The 21353-nt window shown below is 45.9% G+C and overlaps 1 protein-coding gene across 3 annotated transcripts in view; it reads right to left on the reverse strand.

Annotated features, from left to right (window-relative positions):
• The window catches only part of Vdr (vitamin D receptor), a 94098-nt gene that overhangs the window by 27354 nt on the left and 45391 nt on the right, over positions 1 to 21353 (reverse strand). For 2 of the 3 annotated variants that reach the window (XM_058576128.1, XM_046435539.2), the window contains exons 2-3: positions 11164 to 11242; positions 8000 to 8147 (exon numbers count right to left, since the gene is read on the reverse strand). The exons of the other annotated variant lie outside the window; for it this stretch is intronic. In XM_058576128.1, the coding sequence (XP_058432111.1) occupies positions 8000 to 8145 (146 nt within the window). In that variant the 5' untranslated portion in view covers positions 8146 to 8147; positions 11164 to 11242. The remainder of the gene's footprint in view (positions 1 to 7999; positions 8148 to 11163; positions 11243 to 21353) is intronic. 3 annotated transcript variants of the gene reach the window in all.

The raw sequence follows: 21353 nt of genomic DNA on the forward strand, positions 1-21353 counted from the left end.
ATTCCGCAGGAGCCTGATGCCTCGGCTGCTCTCTGAGCTGAACCCTGTCATCCCCTGGATGGTTGGCAATTATACCCCAGCTCAGGAAGGGGGGCAGGGGTGGTGCAACAAAGCTAAATATAGACACAGTTTCTAGAAAGCCAGGGGTGAGAGAGGACATTGACCGATTCTCATGCCAGAAACCAATTCATCAAAACATGAGGAAGACAGAAAGTTCATGAAAGCGTCAAGCATAGGGGGCTGGGGCCTCAAGCCTGGGGCAGAAGGCCCTGCTCATGTAGCTGTCTCTGCCAGCAGTGTGGAGTCAAATGCCCCCTGTGGGCTCTGCTGCCGCTGAGTGTCACAGAGATCCCATGCTTGGTAAGGACACAGGAGCTGGATGGAGCCCCTGATATGAAAGACTCGGGTGAGGTGATAGAAATGTCACCTAGCTTGGGGCTGGGATTGTGGCTCAGCAGTAGAGTGCTGGCCTCACATGGCGAGGTCCTAGGTTGGATCCTCAGTACCACATAAAAATAAATAAATAAAATAAAGGTATTGTTTCTATCTATAACTAAAAAATAAGTATTAAAAAAAAAAAGAAATGTCACCTAGCTTGACTATGGTGGTCAATACACAATGCATATGCACAACAAAACACTGAGTTGTATCCCCTAAATACAGACTATTTCTATTTGTCAAGCATAATCAAAGGGGAAAAAAGACCAATGTCATCTGATAGGGGTCTACATGGCAGGTTTATAAGTGGTGGCATTAAGGGGTTCTGAGCAGGTAGACTTTTACATTTTAAAGGAAGGTTAACACTGTGAGAAAGAGCTCAGACCTCTTTTCTAGAAGGCAATTTGGCAACATAAACCAAATATGTTAAATGCACAGATCTTTTTTTTAATATATATATATTTTTAGTTATAGATGGACAAAATACCTTTATTTTATTTGTTTGTTTTTATGTGGTGCTGGGGATCGAACCCAGCATCTCACGTATGCTAGGCAAGCGCTCTACCACTGAGCCACAATCCCAGCCCTGCACAGATCTTTTAACACATTAAATCCAATTCCAGGGGTCCATCCTGCAGGTAGATCAGGGCCTGGGCTCAAGACACTGCAAAAGTGCCTGGAGACACCAGACAGAACCTACATGCCCATCATAGAGGACTTGCTTATTACACCACAGAACCTCAATACAACACCGCATGACTAAGAATGTTAAAATGGGAACAAACTTGAAGAAATATTCTTTAGTAGATGAAAGCAAGATGCAGAGCAGTGACGACAGCATCACTCCTCTGCATGTGTCACATGTATGCACGTGCGCAAGCGCACACACACACATACACACACACACTGTATTTTCATGCAAAGAATCCAGAAGCAAACACAAGGGGTAACAGCAATAGCTTGTGGGAGGAGGTAGGGAACTTGAGAATTGGGTTGGGCGAAAAACCTAGGTTTTGCTTTTATATACTTTTGAACTATTAGCTTTTTAAAAAAAATTATGGACATCACTTTTTAAAAACCCTTTCCCAACATAACTATATCAAAACTAAAAATGAAAAACAGGCTTTGGCTTGATTGATCTAGGTAGTTTAAACCCTAATGCATAACCTTGGGCAAGTTACTTAACCTCTCATGCCTTAGTTTCCACATCTGTAAAACAAAACAGCCCTACAGAGGGAGTTATTATCAGGATTAAATAAAGGAACAGAGAATCAGACCTGGACAAAGTCAATACCAAATAAAGGAAAGGGAGAGAATCTAGCAGGGAGAGGCAATGGGAGGCAGTGCTGGCAGGGGATTAAAGAGAGTTAGATTTTAACCATCCCATTGAGAATCTGAGACCCTGGAAGCAGGCATCATGTCCTACACCAATCCTCTAGTTCCTAGAGCAGGATTCTGCAGGCAGAAGAGGTTCAAAACATATTGATGCTTTATATATATATATATATATATATATATATATATATATATATATATATACATATACATATACATACACACACACACACACATATATATAAATATATACATCTATATACATACACACATATATATACACATACATATATATACATACATATATACACATACATATATATAGATATAGAGACAGATAGATAGATAGTACCAGGGATTGAGTTAAATGCTCCTGAGCCACATCCCCAGACTTTTTTTTTTTTTTAATTTATTTATATGCAGTGCTGAGAATTGAACCTAGTGCCTCACACATACCAGGCAAGTGCACTACCAATGAGCCCCAGCTTCAGACCCATCCCCAGACTTTTTATATTTTATTTTGAGACAGGGTCTTGCTACATTGCTTAAGGCCTTGCTAAATTGCTGAGGCTGGCTTTGAACTTTCAATCCTCTTGCCTCAGCCTCCCCAGCTGCTGGAATTACAGGTGTGTACCACCACGCCAAGCTCATATTTATTCATCATTGCTCCTGATGTTTATTGCCCCAGACCTTGTGCCGGTTACAGTAACCATTCCCTAGTTCCACTGAGCACCAACCAGTTCCCAGGGAGACTTTAATGGATAGGACAGTCTCCCAGAACCCACCGGGCCACCTCTTCCTTTTTCATATCTGATATTTAATTCTTTCTGTGCAGGGACTTCTTTTCAGAGGCCCCTGCCAACACATCATCTTCATATCTGAGCTTCCATAGTAGAGAAGGGGAGGAACAGATAGTCTGTCCTCAAAGACACTACCAAGGAATACCAGCTATCTCCACTGAAGGCCTTCTATATCAATACTCACACATTCTCTCCAATACCTTCAACAACCTTCGGGGAAGGTATTATTCCTATTTTACAAGTGAAACAAAAAGCCACAGGAAAGTTGAATAACTTGGCTAATGTCCTACAGCTAATAAGTATGAAAGGTGGGATTAGAATGAAGATCTGTTCGACTCTAAAGCTTCTTGTCTTACATTCAAAGGTTTTCATCATGAATGTACCATTTCTCAATCTGGAGCACAGGTCAAAAGCATGACCCCCTCCAACTCCTGCAAAGTCCAGAAGCAGGAGCAGAGGTTGTTTGAAGGACTTCTTGAGAATGAAGAAGCCATTGGAATATAGGCAGTCCCTAGATGGATGGTTTGGAAGTGCTGGGTAACATCTGGCCACATGTTGCACTGGCCCTACATTGCCCAAGCAGAGAGGATCCCCAGAGCATGCTGAGGGTGAATTCATGAAAATGAACTCAGATTAAAGGGCTAAATTCCTAAAGAAATAAAACAATGACCAAAAGGAACTATGAGATATTCTTCATATCTTTGCAACTCTTTCTTGACAACGCTAGTGACTTTTCCTTTCCAGATAAATGTTCTCCCAGGCTTTTGCAGGTTACCCTTGTGCCATTCATAGCTAACTGTGCTCATCCTCTTTCAACCACATCTTGGAGCACCTGAGGAGGGAGACCAGTTGACTTGGACAGGGTTCTTTCCAGTAGCAATGACTTCCTGGTGAGCCATTTACTTATGCCCATGGAATGCTCTGTGTGGCCTTTCCTAAAAATTTTTTTTCCCTATTTCCTCTGCTGCCTGCAAGCACTTTGGGTTTTAATTACCTGGAAATTTGCCCTATTTCTCTGTGTTTCCCTTCATGTCAACATTCCTTTTTTTAAAAAAAAATTAATATTTATTTTTAGTTTTAGGTGGACACAAAATATCTTTATTTTACATTTTGGTTCTCAGGATCGAATCCAGTGCCTGATGCATCATGCTAGGGGAACACTTTACCACTGAGCCATAACTCCAGCCCCCATGTCAACATTCTTAAAGAGCTACACCTATCAACTGGGTGAACTTCCTGAAAGCTAGAACATTCCTCATGTTTCTGGATACTTACCAGTCTGCTTTTTAGACCCTGCTCTCCACAGGACCAGTAATTAACAAGGTCCCTGAGGACTTTGAGCTAGCAAACAAGAACATATTTCTCCACCCTGTTATCTTAGAGCTTGCAGAAAACAGCTTCACAGTGTCTTAATTAAGGAGGTAACAACAGGGAGGAAGAAGACAAGATAGAGAGGCAAACAATGAATTGTTTCTCAACCTACCTCCCAAGATCACCTCTTAGACTTCACCATCAATCTTGATTCATTTACATCCATATATATGGATCATCCACTATATATAATTTGTAATAGATCTACATATTTTTGTCCTTCCTCTTGCTATCTGCGCTGGTTAATGCATAGCTAAGAAGTTCTCAACCATCTACAAGCTTATCTGGACAGACCTTTTATTCATGTTGGAAATATCATCTTTCTCTGACAAAGTCCACGTACTCCAGAAGAGTAGGAAGCAGATGCAACAGGAAATAGCTTACAGGAGGAATTGACCAGCAATGACCTCTAATTCCTGACCACAAATCAATAGAACAATGGTCCAATCTTCTAATCTTCATTATTGCCCTTTGGTTTGATTAGGTTGAGACTTGGACTTAGCTTGGGATGAACTAGCTCCTAGAGCAATTTAGCTTGACTATCTTAGAAGCTAAACCAAACACTAAAATGATCAAATAGGATGGCCAGTCTCCAGAGCTTGGAAACCAGCCAGTGACCCACCATTAAAGCAATGTTTCCCAAGAGTTTCCATGATAAGGGTTGAGTCTCCTTAAGAACAAGGACTTGGTGTCACTCATTTTTGAGTCCCTGAGGAGGGGGTGCCTGACACAGAGAAGGTACCAGCTACTTCCTGGGACCCAAACTGCATAAACAGACAAAAGTGACAACAAGATTCTTAGGCAACTATCTCAACTGGCTAATGTGAAAAAATTCCAAATAAAGTTTGAATAAAGCAAAGGAGGAGAAGCAAAGGGGGTGGGGAAGAAGGGACATGATGGAGATAAAATCAATTCTTGTTATTCACAGTCATTATGATCTATAAGTCACTGTGAACACTGGGTTAGTGAATATTGGGGGAAATACTGGGTTAGGTGCTGGTCACATTTTCATCAACTGACGAACCTTGATTTACATGTACTTTCTGTCTAAAGGTGCCTTACTTAATATACAGTTGATTTATTAATATTGAGCCAACATTCAACAGCTCATGTCTGAAGGAAGCTTGTCTAACATACGTGATCTTTCCTTAGGACACTTCATGGCTTTCTTGTGCTTAAAAATACTTAGCAGCACTTCAGCGCTGTGTGTGGGAACCATTTTAAGTCCTGAAATCACCAAAAACAAAGAATTCAAAAAGATATAGCACTAAGTGAATTGCTAAAACAAACAAACAAACAAAATCCCACTTGTTTATAGTATGAGAACTGAAATAGCATCAGGTGACTCATTTCTGCACAGATCCGTAAGTGCCATAAAAGTACTTCAAGTACTGATTATGGTAACTTTTAGCAAGTGGGCAAATTTTCAAGCACAAATCCACAAATAAGGAAGATCAGCTGTATATATATCTGTGTGTTTGTGGGCTTATTTATTTACTTTTATTTGTAGATTAAACAATATTCAAGACAAACTCAAAGATGTTGGCTATTTATTTATTTTTGTGTTCCTGGGAATTAAGTCCTGGGGTGCTCTACCACTGAGCTACATCTCAGCCCCCTTCTTTGTATTTTTTGAGATAGAGTCTAAGTTGCTGAGGCTGGCCTTGAACTTATTATCCTTCTACCTCAGCCTCCCAAGTTGTTGGATTACAGGTGTGAGCCACCATGCCCAGCAAGAGATGTTGTTGCCTCTTTAAAAAGTGCAGCCTGGCTTAGTCACCAAGACACGGAGAGTGAAGCTAGAAGGTAGAGAGAAGAGTAACAAGACAAAAGCAACTTGTTCCCCACAATGGCAGCCCCTGAAAGCAGTGGTGGTAGTAATCAGCTAGCAGCAGACCCTAAGGGGTCCAGTCTAGAAGGGCTGAGGGGGTTATGTGCTCTCAAGCAAAACAATTGTATTGTTGGTCTACAGTGACATGCATGTGATGCATGTGCAAATGTAGCACCCCTGTCCATTCTGCCATCTCCCACACTTGGCCTTGGGCATGTCAGGACCAGTCCTCTCACCACCTGGAGGCCTCACACAGTCCTATCCTGAGGTTCCTGCATTCAGTGTTCTATCCCAGGGCAGCAACCACAGGTACATGGGAGTTAGAGCTACCCTAGTGAGGGACAGACCTCCAATATGTCATAATCCAACAAGTGATCATCTACGGGCTCCATTTTGAGAGCTGGATCCCAGGGGAAGAGAGAGATGGAAAGAGTCAGGTGATTTGGGGGTAGAAGCTTCATAAATTAAACAAGCAGCCCAAAGAGCTGTTGGGGACATTTTCTTTACAGATTGGTGACATATGCTATTTGGTGAGAATCTCCATTTTGGCAGCTCCTACCCAATGTCTTTTCAAATCTGGTGAAGAAGTGAGTGAAAACAAAACAAAACACAAGGAGCATGGCCAGAGAATGAATGGCCATGGAGACATTAGTGGATGCTTAAGGGCATCAGTATTGGCTCATCAGGCTCAAAAATTATATCCTTATATTGAGATTCGTATTTTTCAAAGCACTTTTATATAAGTCATCTCATTAATTTCCAGATTAAATTTGTATCATTGAGGCGTCAGATATTAATACACACATATAATCAGTTAACTGAAACACAGGGAAGTCAAGTTATCTGAGCAAGGACATACAATGAATGGCACCAGCCAGCCCTGCAGCCCATGATTTCCTGACTGACTGCATGCCAGGAAGCGGCTCTCAAGTGTGGACCTAGACCCCTCAATTATCTCTTCCAAGGCAGTCCCCCCCATTCACAGCCCCTGGCAGGAAGGGGTGTAGGTAGTACCTAGTACAAAGGGCCCAAGCTCTAGAAGGCCCACCTAGGGGAAGTGTGGGCTTCCGCCCTAAGGACTGACAGATGTGGCAACAGGACCCAGAGCCAGTGATGCTGCTGGTCTGGTTCCCCGAGTTGGGGAACAGCCTGCCAGGAAGGCAAGCCGGCAACCTGTGCCAGGCCAAACAGGCAATTAGCACCCACAGAAACCCTGCTGCCCAGTGACTGCTCAGGGCCATGAAACCCTGGGCCTGCTGGTTCCTGGGCAGAGGGTAGGTGAGTGGGGAGCTGGAGGAGAGTCCCACACAAGGGCCCTGCACTTGGTTTTACTCTGCCCCCAAGGTCAGGTGAGTTTGTCAGTTCAGGCAGGGGCCAGGTGGGCCTCAGAATACTGTCCTTTTTCCAGAATCGATTTGCTCTTGCCTCTCTTGGTGGTTAGAGCCCTGTTCTCCTCTTTACCCACCTCCAGTCAAGGTGATTTTTCTGGCTGCTTGTTTTCTAATATTTGCCAAATGCTAATTTTTTATAGTTCCCACTTCCACCAAACAATTCATCACTTTCCCATCTTCCCTCTGTGCCTTTAGATAGAAGCATCCTTCAGTCTTCCTAGCACTTTCCCCAGATTGTCTGCACTTGTAATCCCAAGAAGAGCAGAGGCTGCTGGAAGAGACACCAGCCCTGATTGACCCAATTGGGAGTGCTGGTACATTCCTGGCACTGCCTATACACTCAACCTGGGACAAGCCAGCCATGGATAAGGAGCTGGGTGCAAATCAGACGCAGTGGCCCAGCCAGGGGTGCATTCTCCCTTGTTCCAAGGAACAGTTTGGATTGGATGGGAAGGTAAGCTCTGAAGCCAAGCTCTGGGGCTTCCTCAAAGTCATTGTCTGACTTTTAGATTTGGAAGCTTCAATCCATCAACCAAGGAGAAAAAGGACAGACCCACATGAGTCAGTGCAGGTGTCTGGGTCAAGGGCTAGAGGACAGAAACACAACCATCTTAGGAAAGCAACTTCTGAGGGGTTAGAGACCACAGCTGGAGCTGAGAGGAGGTGGGAAGAAGAAACCTCTCACCAAAGCCCTATTGCTACCAGTGACTGTGAGGGCTGGCATGTTCCATGGACACGATGAGGAAGGAGAATTGGAAAGTGCAGGGGTCTTCTTCAAGGGAAAATCTTGCTCATCTTTTCTTGCCCTCAGGGGAACCTGGTAAGAGACTCACCTGAAGAAGCCTTTACAGCCTTCACAGGTCATAGCATTGAAGTGGAAGCCTGTGGCTCGGTCTCCACACACCCCACAGATCCGGGGCACATTCCGGTCAAAGTCACCAGGGTCAGGCAGGGAAGTGCTGGCTGCCATCGCCTCCATCCCTGCAAGAATGGTAGTCAGGCCACAGCTAGGGTCAGAGTCAGTTCCAGGGCCAGCTGGCATCCTTTTGCATCACCATCCTACCAGAGAGCTCAGCAAAGCCTGGCAGCTCCCTGGGGCCCAAGACAGAGCGTGAGTTCTTTGGAGCTCTCACTGTGTGGCTCTCCTTCCCCAGCTAGCTCAGAGCAAGGCTGGGAATCAAACTGCCTGGGTTCAAATACTGTTATCAGCAGGGCTCCTTTAGGTGAGGTACTTGGCCTCTTTATGGCCCCACGGTCCTCATCTAAAGGCATTTTACTTCATAGGGTGCACAGAAAGGTGACCCCAGTGAACACATACATGATGCTGGTACCAGCTGCAACTCAGTAGCAGATGCCCCCATCTTTTCCACTGTGCCCTTCAAGAGAAAAATGGGAGTCCCCTAATGCCCAACCCTGAACCCTTGTCATTCCAGATCTTGCTCCTTGCAGCATGTCCTGATATGAAGGTAAGAAAAATCTTTCCCCCTGTTTTTTTTTTTTTGCAATAACATTTAACATTATATTGAACGTCCTTCTGAGTAATGTGAGTCATATACAATTAACTAATTTTGTTTTCAGAGATGGCTTTTATAAATAGACACTATCATCTAGAGATGGATTTCACACTTGAGGAAAGGGGAGAGGGAACAAAATGTCACAACGCTGGGAAGCCCTTCTCAGGAAGTGGCTAACCACTCTTCCATTAGGCAGATTGGGCCCTTGGCTTCGCCTGCCACTTCCACGATCCGACAGCTGTTAGGCTCAGAGCCAATTCTGGGACACTAAGCCCTCCCCCAAATGCTTTCAGACTCTGCTACCTTCCAGTTTTCCCCATTATATCTTTTTTTTGGGGGGGGGAGGGGATGGTACCAGGGATTGAACCCAAGGGCACTTAACACTGAACCACACCCCAGCTCCTTTTTTAAAAAAAATCTTGAGACAGGGTCTCACTAGATTTCGTACAGCTTCGCTAAGTTGCTGAGGCTGGCTTTGAACTTGTGATCCTCCTACTTCAGCCTCCCAAGCTGCTGGGATTTTAGGCTTACGGCTTCCCCATTTTATCTGAATCCTTATAAGGGCCATCACAGGTTTAAGTGGCTCCTCTGCCCCAACACAAGAGGGTTACTCAGGATTAGAAAAAAAGTAAGAGAGAAAGCCAGAAAGAAGGGATGAGTATCCCTATTCCTACCCAGGCCACCATTTTTTCCCATTCCCCCAGGGGAAAGGGGTAGATTCTGGGTCTCTCAAGGTGGGGTGCTGAGCTGCTTTTCAATGACTAGTCTCTGAACCAGGTTTGGAATAGGAAGGCTCATTAGAGTCTAATTTCACTGCATCCTCATGCGCTCCTCCCAGGTAGGTGCTGCTGCTCCCACCGCCTTATAAGCGAGACCCAGAGAAGCCCAGACCTGGAGGCATCTCCAGCAACTACTACCTACTGCCAAATGGACAAAAAAAATCCATATTTTCTCTCTCTCTCTCTCTCTCTCTCTCTCTCTCTCTCTCTCTCTCTCTCAATTTTGCAAAGAGCTTTGTGCTCAGGGAAGGAAATTGGGCAGATAAGCAAGGATATGTCATTGTCAGTCCCAAAGGGATGGAGGGAATCCTGATCAGACTAACAACGATCCCTTAATCTTTTCTTTCAGCTTTTCTTTTTCTGGGAACTTTAATGTAATAACGATGACACTATTACCCATCCATTTTATAGTTAGATTTATATTTGTTAAACTCCTCTCTCTCTCTACTAAAACACAATGTCTAGTTTTATTTTATTATTTTATTTTTGGTATTAGGATTGAGTCCAGGGCACTTTACCACTGAGCTATGTATCCAGCTCATTTTATTGTTTTATTTTGAGTCAGGGCCTCACTAAGTTGCTTAGGGCCTTGTTAAATTTCTGAAACTGGCCTCAAATTTGGGATCCTCCTGTCTCAGCCTCCTGAGTCATTAGAATTACAGGTTTATGCCACTGTGCCTAGCAATATCTATGCCATATATGCCCATCTACACATACATAAAATATTTTTAAATTTTAAAACAATTAAAAATAAAAGAAAAATTGCCTCTGGGTCTGTCAACAACATCCCCATAGATTATTCCAAGTCCAAGCTGACTTCTGTAAGTTTCTAGGACATCTAGGCATCCAAGAGGTAGGCAGGGATCCCAGAGCCCGGTACCATAGTGGGGTAATAGGAGAAACTGTCTAGGATGCTTGTGGCTTAACTTTGGTCGACTGACATGAAGAAGCTCAGAATCATCAGGATGTTGCTACAGAGTCTGGGTCATCCAGACTCACCAACATCCGGTGGATTTGGTGTAAACAAAAAAATAGGAGGTGGAGAGGAATACTAACCAAATCATTTCAACAAGGGTTCAGCAGCACATGGCCTCATTGGAGACATTATGACTCAAGCGAGTTGGAACTGCACAATGCCATGGTATGTCAAGCTGCAGTCCTGCAGGGGCTGAGGCACTGTCTGAGAGTCAGGAGGTCTCCTGGCATGGGGGCAAGGGCCTAGGCACTGGGCTAGGTTGCACAGAAAGGCTGGATCAGCTGCTAGAGAGCCACAGTGATTAGGACCATTTCAACAGAGCTGAGAGCAGCCCCAGCCCTGCTTGGGGTTACCTGCTGCCATAGAAAGCCAGCGCCCAAGGCCTGAGTCCAGGTGTGAAGGGGCCCAGAGTTCTGTGGCTTGAGAACTTAAAGTACCAGAAGAGATAGGCAGAGACTACAGGGGGCAGGAGAAAGAGGAGATAGGAGCTAGCTAGGAAATGTCAAACATAGACGCCCTGGGGTTCCCCTCCTTGCCAAGCCACTCTCTGAACTGCCACCACGCCCCATGTGCTTGTGGGTCTCAGCTGCACATTCTGTTGACCCCCATTTGCAAAGGCCCAGACAGTATACTCCCTTCCTTCTCCTCCCCACCCGCTTCCTATAACATATCCCTGCCCCTTGAAAACAGCAATCCAGGGAGGTTGCAGCTAATGAGGCCATACCTACCTGAAAGAGCAGGGAGCAGGTTCGTGGAGCCCAAGAGTACTCCTCTGTGAGGTCTCACAGATGCGTCCAACCAAGGACCCTAAAATGAAGAAGGGGAGACATTTTATCTAGTCTTGTGCTAATCTCCCAGGCAGTCTTCCAAGGAGCACAAGGTACAGATTCTTTCCAGGGATGTTAGGCCTCAAACCAGGGACTGAAAACTTGAGACTGACATGGGGGCAGATATGCCATGTTGTCATTGGAAGAGGTGATGGGGTGGGAGGTGAGTGGCACCCAGAGGCAGGGAGCAGCATGAAGGAGTGGGAAGGGTTGAGGGTGGCAACTAGAACTGGGCAGATGTGGACTGGGGATGTAGCTCAGTGATAGAGCACTTGCCTGTATGCGTGAGGTACTGGGTTTAATCCCTAGCACCACAATAAACAAATAAATAATCAAACAAACAAATAAATGAATGAATGAATGAACAAACTGGGCAAATGCAAACAGCCCCCCCCCACTTAGGCCCTCCTCCTCAACTCATAGCTAAGGGAGGAAGGACCTTTTTCTAAAGGAGATCTGTTCATTCCACTGCTCCCATCCCTAGGTTTTGAGGATGCCCTGAGAAGCAGAGCCATAGGGTGGCCTGGCACACTGCTGAGAGGGGGAAGGAGATTGTTTCCCAAGCAGGATGGCAGAGGAGTCTCCAGAAGCTAGGAACCACTAGGGCTGAGATGGCTGCCCGGGGTCCTGGCCTCTTGGGATGGCTTCAAAGGCAGGTGTCTGGGTCTCCTGTCTGTGGAGCCTGGGTGTAGGCGGAGCAGATGCTGCAGGGGTTAAAAACAGCAACATATTGCTTTCAAACAGGATGTTTCCTGCCACTTTTAGCTCTTTCCCAGACATGCCTAACACTCCAGCCTTAGTAAAGGCTGAGGGAGGGCTGATTCTGGTGCCCAGACTCTGGGTCTTAGTGGCATGACAAGTCACCAAGGTGGAGCTGGCAGAATTTCACCCTCCCCACTTCTACCCATGAGACAGACAGATACACGCGCGCGCACACACACACACACACACACACACACACACACACACACTTCCTCCCTTTCTTGATGTATTACTGGGGAAATACATAGCTATGTAACCCAACCCTGAACCTTGGCAAAGGCCTTTGAGCCAAACCGCAGGTGGGGAGGGTCTTGTCACTCAGGTTTTGCTTCCCTTCAGAAACCTCTCTCTCCTAGTGACCTGACTAGACAGGGAAGGGGAGAGCTCCAAGGGGCTTCCAAGACTTGGGGACAATCCTAGAACTGCTAGCCACTGAGCCCATTTTCCACCTGTCAGGTACTGCCAGCCCCCAGGGAACATCCAAGGAAAATGCCAGTGGAGCCCAAGAGTACTCCTCTGTGAGGATGACTGACGAGCTGAGTGGGTTGGATTACTACTTCCCAGGGCCATGGGTGGTGGGAGGTATGCCTGCTAGGGACATGCTCTCCTTTGCTCCCTCTGCTCACATGACCCATGTCCCCTGGCTGACCATGCTCTTCTGGATTCTACTCAATATCCTTATGGATTTCTTGGGCTCTCTACCCAATCTTCAGGAAGACTGGGGTGAGAACAAAGTGGGAACAGAGAGGACCACTGCTTTCCTGTCCTCAGATCCTAAGGTTTTTAGAGGTCAGAGGTGATAACTACTCTTGAACTTAAAAAAAAAAAAAAGTTACAAAGTATCCACAGTGTGCCTGCCAAGCCTGGTAAGTGCTGCACCCTTTATTACAATTAACGCTTACAACAGTTCTGGGAGGTACAGAGTAGTCCCATTTCAAAGGCGGCAAAATCAAAGTTTGGGGCACTTTGAGTGACTTGCCAGTCCCAGGGCCAGGCAAGTGGTGGTACCAGGCAAGGCCAAATGAGGGCAGGCTGATGGTAACACCAAAGTTCTTCCTTGGCCTCCCATTTCCATTGATGATCATCAGAGCAGGCACCTATTGCTCTGTACTGGGTCCTGCTCCAAGTTCTTCATGCATACTTACTCATTTAACCCTCACCACAACCTCATCAGGAGGGTCCTGTTATTATCTCTATCTTAGGGATGGAAAATGGAAGCATGGGAAAGTGGATCATCTTTGGAGCCAGAGTTTGAAACAAGGCAGCTTAGCTCTGAGTCTCCACTCTGCTACATTTCCTAAGAGAAATATTTTAATCATTTCCCCAGCCCCAATCCCTGGACACCCTTCACCTCCACGAAGTCAGGGAACAATGCAGAGAACAATCTCCCGGTCATGAGGGAAGAATGTTGTGGCTCTTTTCCTTCCAAGGATCCCCAGGCCAGGGGATGGCAGGCTTCAGTCAGGATCTGCTTTCCACCAATCAGCCCCTCATCTGGGGAAGCTCTGTTCAACAGATGGTCCCTTCCTTCCCACTCAACTTTTCAGTACTGGATGACTCTTTTAGGAGCGATTACCGTAGATTGAACTTCCAGATTCAAGTGCAGATTGATAAGAAAGTAGAGCAAAGACACAGAATTGAAAAGAGGACAGGTCATAAAAATCACTTCATGTTCCCCTAATCACGTCATGCGCTCTCCCACACCCACCAGCAATCATGTTCTGAGTACAGAAAATATCCCACTGCTTTTGCAACCCCTTCCTGACCCTGCTTTAGAAATACTGAAACCCTCAGCACTGAGCTTTGGAGAAGCAGGAGGAAGGAGCCCAACTCTGCAGAAAGTCTCTTGCTTCCATTCCTCCAGAGACTAAATCTCACGTCCAAACCTCTCTGTGACCCTGGCCTTGACCCCAGTCCTGGCAAGAAATGAGAAGATCATGTTGTTCCTTCCAGTCACGGAAACCACAACCACTGCCTGCCAACTCACACAGCAGGCACCCGTCTTCCGGCAGCTTCTGTTCAATGGGCATCCTTGGGAAGAGCCTTGCCCAAGATTTTTTTTTCCAGAAGTGGTTTTAGGGTGTCCTGAGAAGACAAGGATCAAAATCTTCATCTCCTTCCTGCCCTGGGCTCATTTTAACTCTACCACATTGATTGGACCTGCCTCTGAGTCCTGAGGATGGTATGGCTATGACTCTGAGGAGGACCCAGGGGTGGACAAGAGGCTTACCACTAATGTCTTTTCCAGCTCTGAAAGTGTGTGACTCCAAGACCAGAATTCCCATCATGATGAGGACTTCAATGAAATGCATTCACGGAGCTTTCTCCCTGACGCCTCAGACGAGACCCAACACACCTGTCTGAGCAACTGAGAACTACTATCCTCAGACGCTAATAACCAGGAAAGGCATGAAAGATGTGGCCCCAATGAACCCCAGTGGATAATGGGTACCCAGGAGTAGGGTTCTCAGTCAGGACGGGACCTGAGTAATCAAAACTGGAATTTCTAATTGTTGACATTGGCTCAAAGTTCCCACTCCTTCTAGAAAGAAATAGAAAGCTAAGCAATTTCACTACAGAGAAAGAGTTTTTTTTTTTTTTTTTCCTTAAAATTGGCACACACAGGGGCTGGGGTTGTGGCTCAGCAGTAGAGTGCCTAGCAAGTGCGGCGCTCTGAGTTCAATCCTCAGTACCACATAAAAATAAAATAAAGGTATTGTGTCCAACTACAACTAAAACAGAATATTTTTTTAAAAAAAATTGGCACACACAGAGGGAACCACATGTGGGACTCTCTCTGGAGCAGACAGGTCTGCGTGTCCACCCTTCTTGACAATTTTCATTTCATCATCCTTTTGGCTTGGCCCATGGCATGCTGAGCACTGTGTGACCTACCCAGCTCTTCATCTTTCATCTCTTTATTCTATCATGTAACTGAAGCATAGTGTTATCATGGCTAGCTAAGGTGATGCCCTTTCTTCCTTCTCTACCCCTCCCCCGCCAGCATGTGCCCATTTTCTTTTCCAGAACAATCTCAGCATTATTTCCCCCACCAAAAAAAAAAAAAAAAAAAAAAAAAACTGGCAGGGGGATGCTGTGGGCAGAGAAAAAATAAGGGAAAGAGGGGAGAGGATGTACTGTATAAATAGTCAGTCGTATGTAAGCTCCTACTTTGTCCTACTGTCTCCCCAGCTCCTCCATACATATATATTTTTAGACATGGGTGAGAATGGTTGAAAATCATTTTCTACAGGCTACAAGATCCAAAGCAAAAACAACAGATATTAGTCATTCCAGGAAATAGCAAGATTAGAAGACAATTTAGCACTACCTTTTCCAACCATCTTAAAATCCCTTCTTATTCTAAACAAAGGGTTTCCTGGCCTGTGCTTGAATATGTGTCCTAATGGAGAGCCATCTCCCATGGCAATCCACTCTCTCTGAATGACTGTATGCTTATAAAATGCATCACTATGCACAGCTGAAATATTCCCTGTAGCTTTCAGTTGCTGGTCCTAGACCAGCTCTGTATAGCTACAGAAGATGAACCTACTAGGCCATTTACACAAGGCCTCTAGAGGAGCACTTGGAGGGGCCACCAATTGGTATCACTGTGAAAATTAGAAAAAGAAGCTTAGTCCTCAGTACACTTTTCTCCCATCAGTCAGAAAGTTGTCATTAAAAAATACAAAAATCTGCGGGGCACGATGGCACACACCTGTAATCCCAGCAGCTTGGGTATCTGAGGCAGGAGGATCACAAGTTCAAAGCCAGCCCCAGCAAAAGCAAGGTTCTAAGCAACTCTGTGAGATCCTATCTCTAAATAAAATACAAAATAGGGGTGGGGATGTGGCTCAGTAGTTGAGTGCCCCTGAGTTCAATCTCTTTTTACCCACCCCCACCCCAAAATCTACAATGCCCATGTTTGTAGTAGGGGGAGAAGGAGAAGATGGAAGATAGCCTGGGCTATCATTAATTTTGAATGAGTAAGGCAGTTAAGTGCAGACCACATCGGCCACAGCAGCCTTCACCTGGGAAGCAGCTCCCAGCACAGGGAAAGGGCTCTTGGAAGCATGTACATAGCTGCCTGTGCTCCTGCCAATGCTCCCTGTCTCCTCTATCTGCAGTTCTGTGGTTTCCGGGGAAGATGGCCCTCAGTACCACAGCCCAAAGCACATTTGTAAGGCCTACCAAACATACTTACCCACCAGCTGAGCAATGGGAAAGTATGCGGCAGATGGTTCAGTAGTGGCAGGAGGGAGTTAACTCCTGAAGGCGGTTCTTAATCAACCCTTTTGGGTCTATGCATCACCTTTGATGATCTGTTAAAGTCATGGACTGACACCATACAGTGTCAGAGGCTAGTGGGTCACTCCATAGAAAAGGGCTCTAAACTCCCATTCACCAAGACTCTTTCTTGGCTGACTGTCCCATCATTCTTGGGTATAGAGTAGCATCTTGGAGCTGAGCAGAACTCAGAGGCAGGAGGCCCCAGGCAGTGGGGCAGTAGACACATGGCTTCCTTAAGTAGTTTCCACTTCTTATCAGCAACAATTATTCCTGCAAGCTGCTTTTTTCCAGTGGAAACTCTGCCCTCAGCTTTGTCAACAAGATTTCTGGGCTGATTACTGCTCTCCAGGTAACAGGCAGGCTATGCCCTGTCACTGCTGGAAAGTATGGGCAGCCACCACAGTGGCCAGTAAGGCATAGGGAATTGACCCCATCATAAACTGTAAAACCAATCACTCTGGTTTTACAGCCGAGGAAACCGAAGCCATCAGAGGGAAAGTGACTTGTTCAAGGCCACATAATAGGGGAATGTGTTTCCCCATTTTGCACTCTGGTCAAGTTTGGAGGACTCTAATTGCTGGCCTCAGATGCTTCTAGAAGAGTGTGGCATGGGGGAGAAATGGCTATGGGGCCCTGTATGTATTTCACTATTCAGCAGAGGAGAGTTGTGGAAAGGCCTGATGAGAGGCCCTGATGAAGATTTAATGGGAACTACCCAACACTGACTCCTTCCTTACAACCAATACAGAGAATCAGAAAGGATGAGATCACTCGCTCCCATCTGACCAAGTCCAGCTTCTGGCTCCAGTCTTGAAGGCCAAAGACATGGATAAGAACTCAAGACAGCCATAAAGTATTTTAGAGAGAAGTGGGATTTGCCTGGCTTTGTCTTTCCCTACTCTAGATGGATTTTCCTGAGATACTAGGATGGAAGTATTTCTCAAGTATATCTGCTACGGGCAAAAGTCAATGGGACTAAGGAGGTTATTTGTCAGTGACTTGGGGACCAAGAAATAGAGACTAGGCAGCCTCACAGGGAAAGCATCAAAAATACAGGGAAAGAAGGTCCAGCCTTCTCTGAGAATTCAAAAACTGCTATTGCTGGTACAGCTGATGACTAAATGATATTTTCATTAAATTTTTTTCAAAGCCTTTGAGACAATAGCAAAGAGTTTTGCTTTCTTCCAGGACACTCTCAAGCCCACCTTTGGCATCCCTGTGTGCCTGTCTCCAGGCTAAGCATTTGTCTTAATGCTGTGACCTCTAAGGCTTGAGTTCCCATCTGTCTCAGACAGATTACTCCAAGGCCCTCCCCTGTCTATCCAATCCACCCTGGCCACTCACTTTCCTTGTAGGACCCTTGCAATCTCTGAATAACTCACTCTTCCTGCATTGTGTAACAGGTCAGTATCCCCATCTTGGGTCTTGGCAGCTCCTAGGACTGGTGATCCTTGGCCTGAGATCCCTTGCTTACATCTAGTCACCTTGACCAGCTGGGTACCCTTGGCTACCAACCACAGTCCAGCTTCCCCAAGTCCATTCCTGTTTCCTTGTCTATAAACTGGGATATGACAGTAACTGATTCTCAGGGCTGCTGTGGGCTGACCTCTGAGGAACACTCACACAGGGGCCTCGTACCTGCAAACTAATAAAGTTAGCTATCACTGCCAGAATTGTGTTGCAGAGTATCACTGGAGAACCCAGGACAATGAGGAGAAAAGCTGCAGGCCCCAGAGAAGCACTGTGAAGGATCAGAAATCTGCTGTTGGTCCTAAAAGGTCCACCCCACACAAACATTTCCCAGAAAGCCACATTTTTGCTGATCTGAGAAAAAATTGACCACCCCATATGCTGTGGCTTCCAAAATTCTGGCTGCTCCAAGTGGATGGAAATGGGTCATTTTAATCTTTCTCCCCAAAAGCAGAATCTCGACTTTCCTTCCCCAAGGAAGATAAGGCCTGTGGTCCTCAAGGTGTTACTGATACTAACCCTTTGTGCCCATCATTCTTTCTCTCCCCCTCTCCTCTAGTGTCACCTCCTCCCACTTCCCCGATCATCTTGTGCTTGTCCCCTATTATGCATCTGTTCTCACTCTAGCAGCACCTGAAACATGACAACCTCTGAAAGGCCCCAGTATGTCATCAGGGCAACAGCAGCCCTCACCTGACTCCTGCCGACCAGCGCATGCAGCAGAAAGCAGAGGACAGGGAAAGGCTGAGGTGGGTGCCAAGGGGCTGGAGCTGGCAGGTGGCAGGAAGTAGCTTGACCTAGACACTAGGCTTGTTCTGAACTCCTGGATACTTCAGCTCTTAGAGGCCTGAGAAGGCCATTTGGTTATTCTGGGGTAGATTCTGAGGCCTATGTCAGAATCAGAGAAGGGTACCTGGGGTCCTCTGAGATGGACAGGGAACTTCAGACCCAAATGGGGTTGATTTACCCAAAGGTATCATCTCCTTCTTCTGGATTATTAGTGAGGGTGTGGATACTTCCCATATTCATGAAGTGTCTCAGGGCCTAGGTCAAGTGAGAGGTTCCCTTTTACTTTAGAGTGCAGCAGCAGTCACCCCAAGTCAATTCTAGCTTCTACCCACTTTCTGATTAGAATGATTTTCCCCCTAAAGAGCTTTTTCAGATCTTCTGTTTCACTGGGTTTCTGGGTTTCTGGTTATCCTATGGTGGATTTCCTATTGGGGACCTCCTTGGAGGGCAGAGAGGCTGCTGCATTTCTTCTTGTAAGGTCTCCTCGGCCTTACACTGTGATTGGCATTAGTTATAGCAGGGGCAATTAACCACTGGACCATACCTCCAGCCCTTTTTATTTTTTATTTCGAGACAGGGTCTCAGTAAGTTTCTTAAAGCTTTGCTAAATTGCTGAAGCTGCCTTGAACTTGTGATCTTTCTACCTTAGCCTCCCAAGCTGTTGGGATTACAGGTGTGCACCACCAGCCTGGCTGCTGTCTGATCTTTTTAATTTTTTTAGTTACAGGTCGACACAATGTCTTTATTTTATTTTTAAGTGGTGCTGAGTATCAAACCCAGTACCTCACGCATGCTAGGCAAGCACTCTACCTCTGAGCCACAACCCAGCCCCTGATGTCTGATCTTTGATGATGATCTCTACCTAGCTTAAGCACCAACTACATGGCAATGTATATACTAGAAGCAGGAATCACAATAGCATGCAGGACACAGGCCCTGGCCTCTTGGAATTTATTGTCTACAGGGGAAGAAAATCAGACCCCTCCAATTCAGTGTGACACATGCTATGATGCAAAGGAAAGGAAAATTGGAGCTTACAGGAGAGCCCCTGGCCTTGTCTTGGTAAGAAGAGATAAGAGCAGGCTTTTTGGAGGAGGTCTTATCCCAACCTGTCGGCAAGGACTGGAAGGAGCAGGAGAGTTTAGTGTGAGAGTGGTAAGAGGCTAACAAAGTTCCAATATTAGGAATACTATGCGTGCGAAGGCTGAGAGGCAAAAGGGAAAGGGCACCTTTGAAGTGGAGAGACTAGTCCAATATGGCTGGAACACGTAGGAAGGCACCAGGAAGAGATGAATCAACCAGTCACATGCATTTTAAAAACCTGTAGGAAGAATATTCCATTCTTTTCTCTACTGAGAACTTCTAGTAAACCCACAGAGTCTTAAATTCCAGGAATTTAAAATTACTGTAATAACATTTTGGAACTGAAGACTTTTAGAGCCCATTCAGATTCCAGTATCAGTGTTGTGAAGAAAATAAAAATGGGGCCTCTCTCTCATTGGTCCATTGAGAAATGATCCCAGAGTTCAGCAGAGCAGCTGGTCTCTTCTGCAGCACAACTGAGAGTCTTATGGGTGTACACCTAGAGCCATTAATCTGGGACTAGAACCATTAGTAATTGAGTTGAAAGGAAGGGGCAGAGGACAGAGTTCTTGAAACTTCAGTCCAGCTCAACAAGAAAAAAAAAAAAAAGTTTCATGAGAGAAAAGAAAAGAAAAAAAAAATAGGTTCAACAAGGGCAGGTGGAAGTTGGAAAACTGGTCAACCATTATATCGCCAGTCAATCCTTTCTTCATTCATCAGTCTGTCCAGGGTGCCCAGATATGGTTGCTGGGTACATGATTGCTGACACCAAACAGCCTCCAGGTTCCCAAACCTGCCGTCACCAGGCCACTCAGCCCACTCTACTCTCCTGGCCAACAAGGTCACTTCCTTGTTGCTAGGACTTGCTCTAAGGAAGGGTACCAGGCACAAATTCACGATGCTCATAAAAAACTTGCACCATGGACACAGGTGGAAAGTCCCATATATATATAGGAAAATCCCAATCCATTCCCTGAGACCTGAAATCCAAATTCATTGTTGGCTAACATTATACAAGACTTTCACCTTATCCTCAAAGCTATAATTGAAGGTAATCCTCTTATTTCAACATATGAAGCCAAGCACCATAATCTGTCTGGAGGATTCTTCCCCAGAGCCACAAAGTGATAGAAGAGCTGCCTCTGTCCTGACCCATGAATCCTCCCCAAACTATAATCCACCTTCCCTGGCACTATCCATTCACCATCTTTCTCTTGCTCCTCCTCCTTGTTTTTCTTTGGTACCCAGAGGTCAAGAGAGAGCAGATTTAATTCACAGAGCAGTTTTCAATGAATGCTGCCCTAGGACAGAGGAGGAGCTAAACCCTGGGTCTCTAGAGAAAGGACCTCTGTCCCTCCTAGCAGTCAGCTTCCTGAAGTCCCCAGCTCCTTGAGTTAGGCCTGCTGCCCACCTGGCCTCTGTCCCAGGAAATAGAACTTTCATTCTCATCACTCAAACTCTTCCCAGCAGAGGCAAACATCCCTAAAGAGGGAAATTGATGGAGTAGCTCAGAGCAGAGCTCAGATAAAGGACTTGTGAGTGAAAGCCAGCTCCAGCTGCTGGGCTAGGCCACCATGTCAGCCAGACCTTCTGCCAGTCAGCAGCCAAGGGGGAACAGCTTATGAGAGGAAGCCAGAGGCTGTGGCACCTTCCTCTGCCCCTGGGGGAGAAGCAGCAGCCCCTCCACCCACTGCTTC

The sequence above is a fragment of the Marmota monax genome, unplaced genomic scaffold (assembly GCF_021218885.2).
Source record: "Marmota monax isolate L192 unplaced genomic scaffold, Marmota_monax_Labrador192_F-V1.1 WCK01_AAM20220418_F8-fsc00012, whole genome shotgun sequence".
In the NCBI taxonomy this organism is placed as follows: Eukaryota; Metazoa; Chordata; class Mammalia; order Rodentia; family Sciuridae; genus Marmota; species Marmota monax.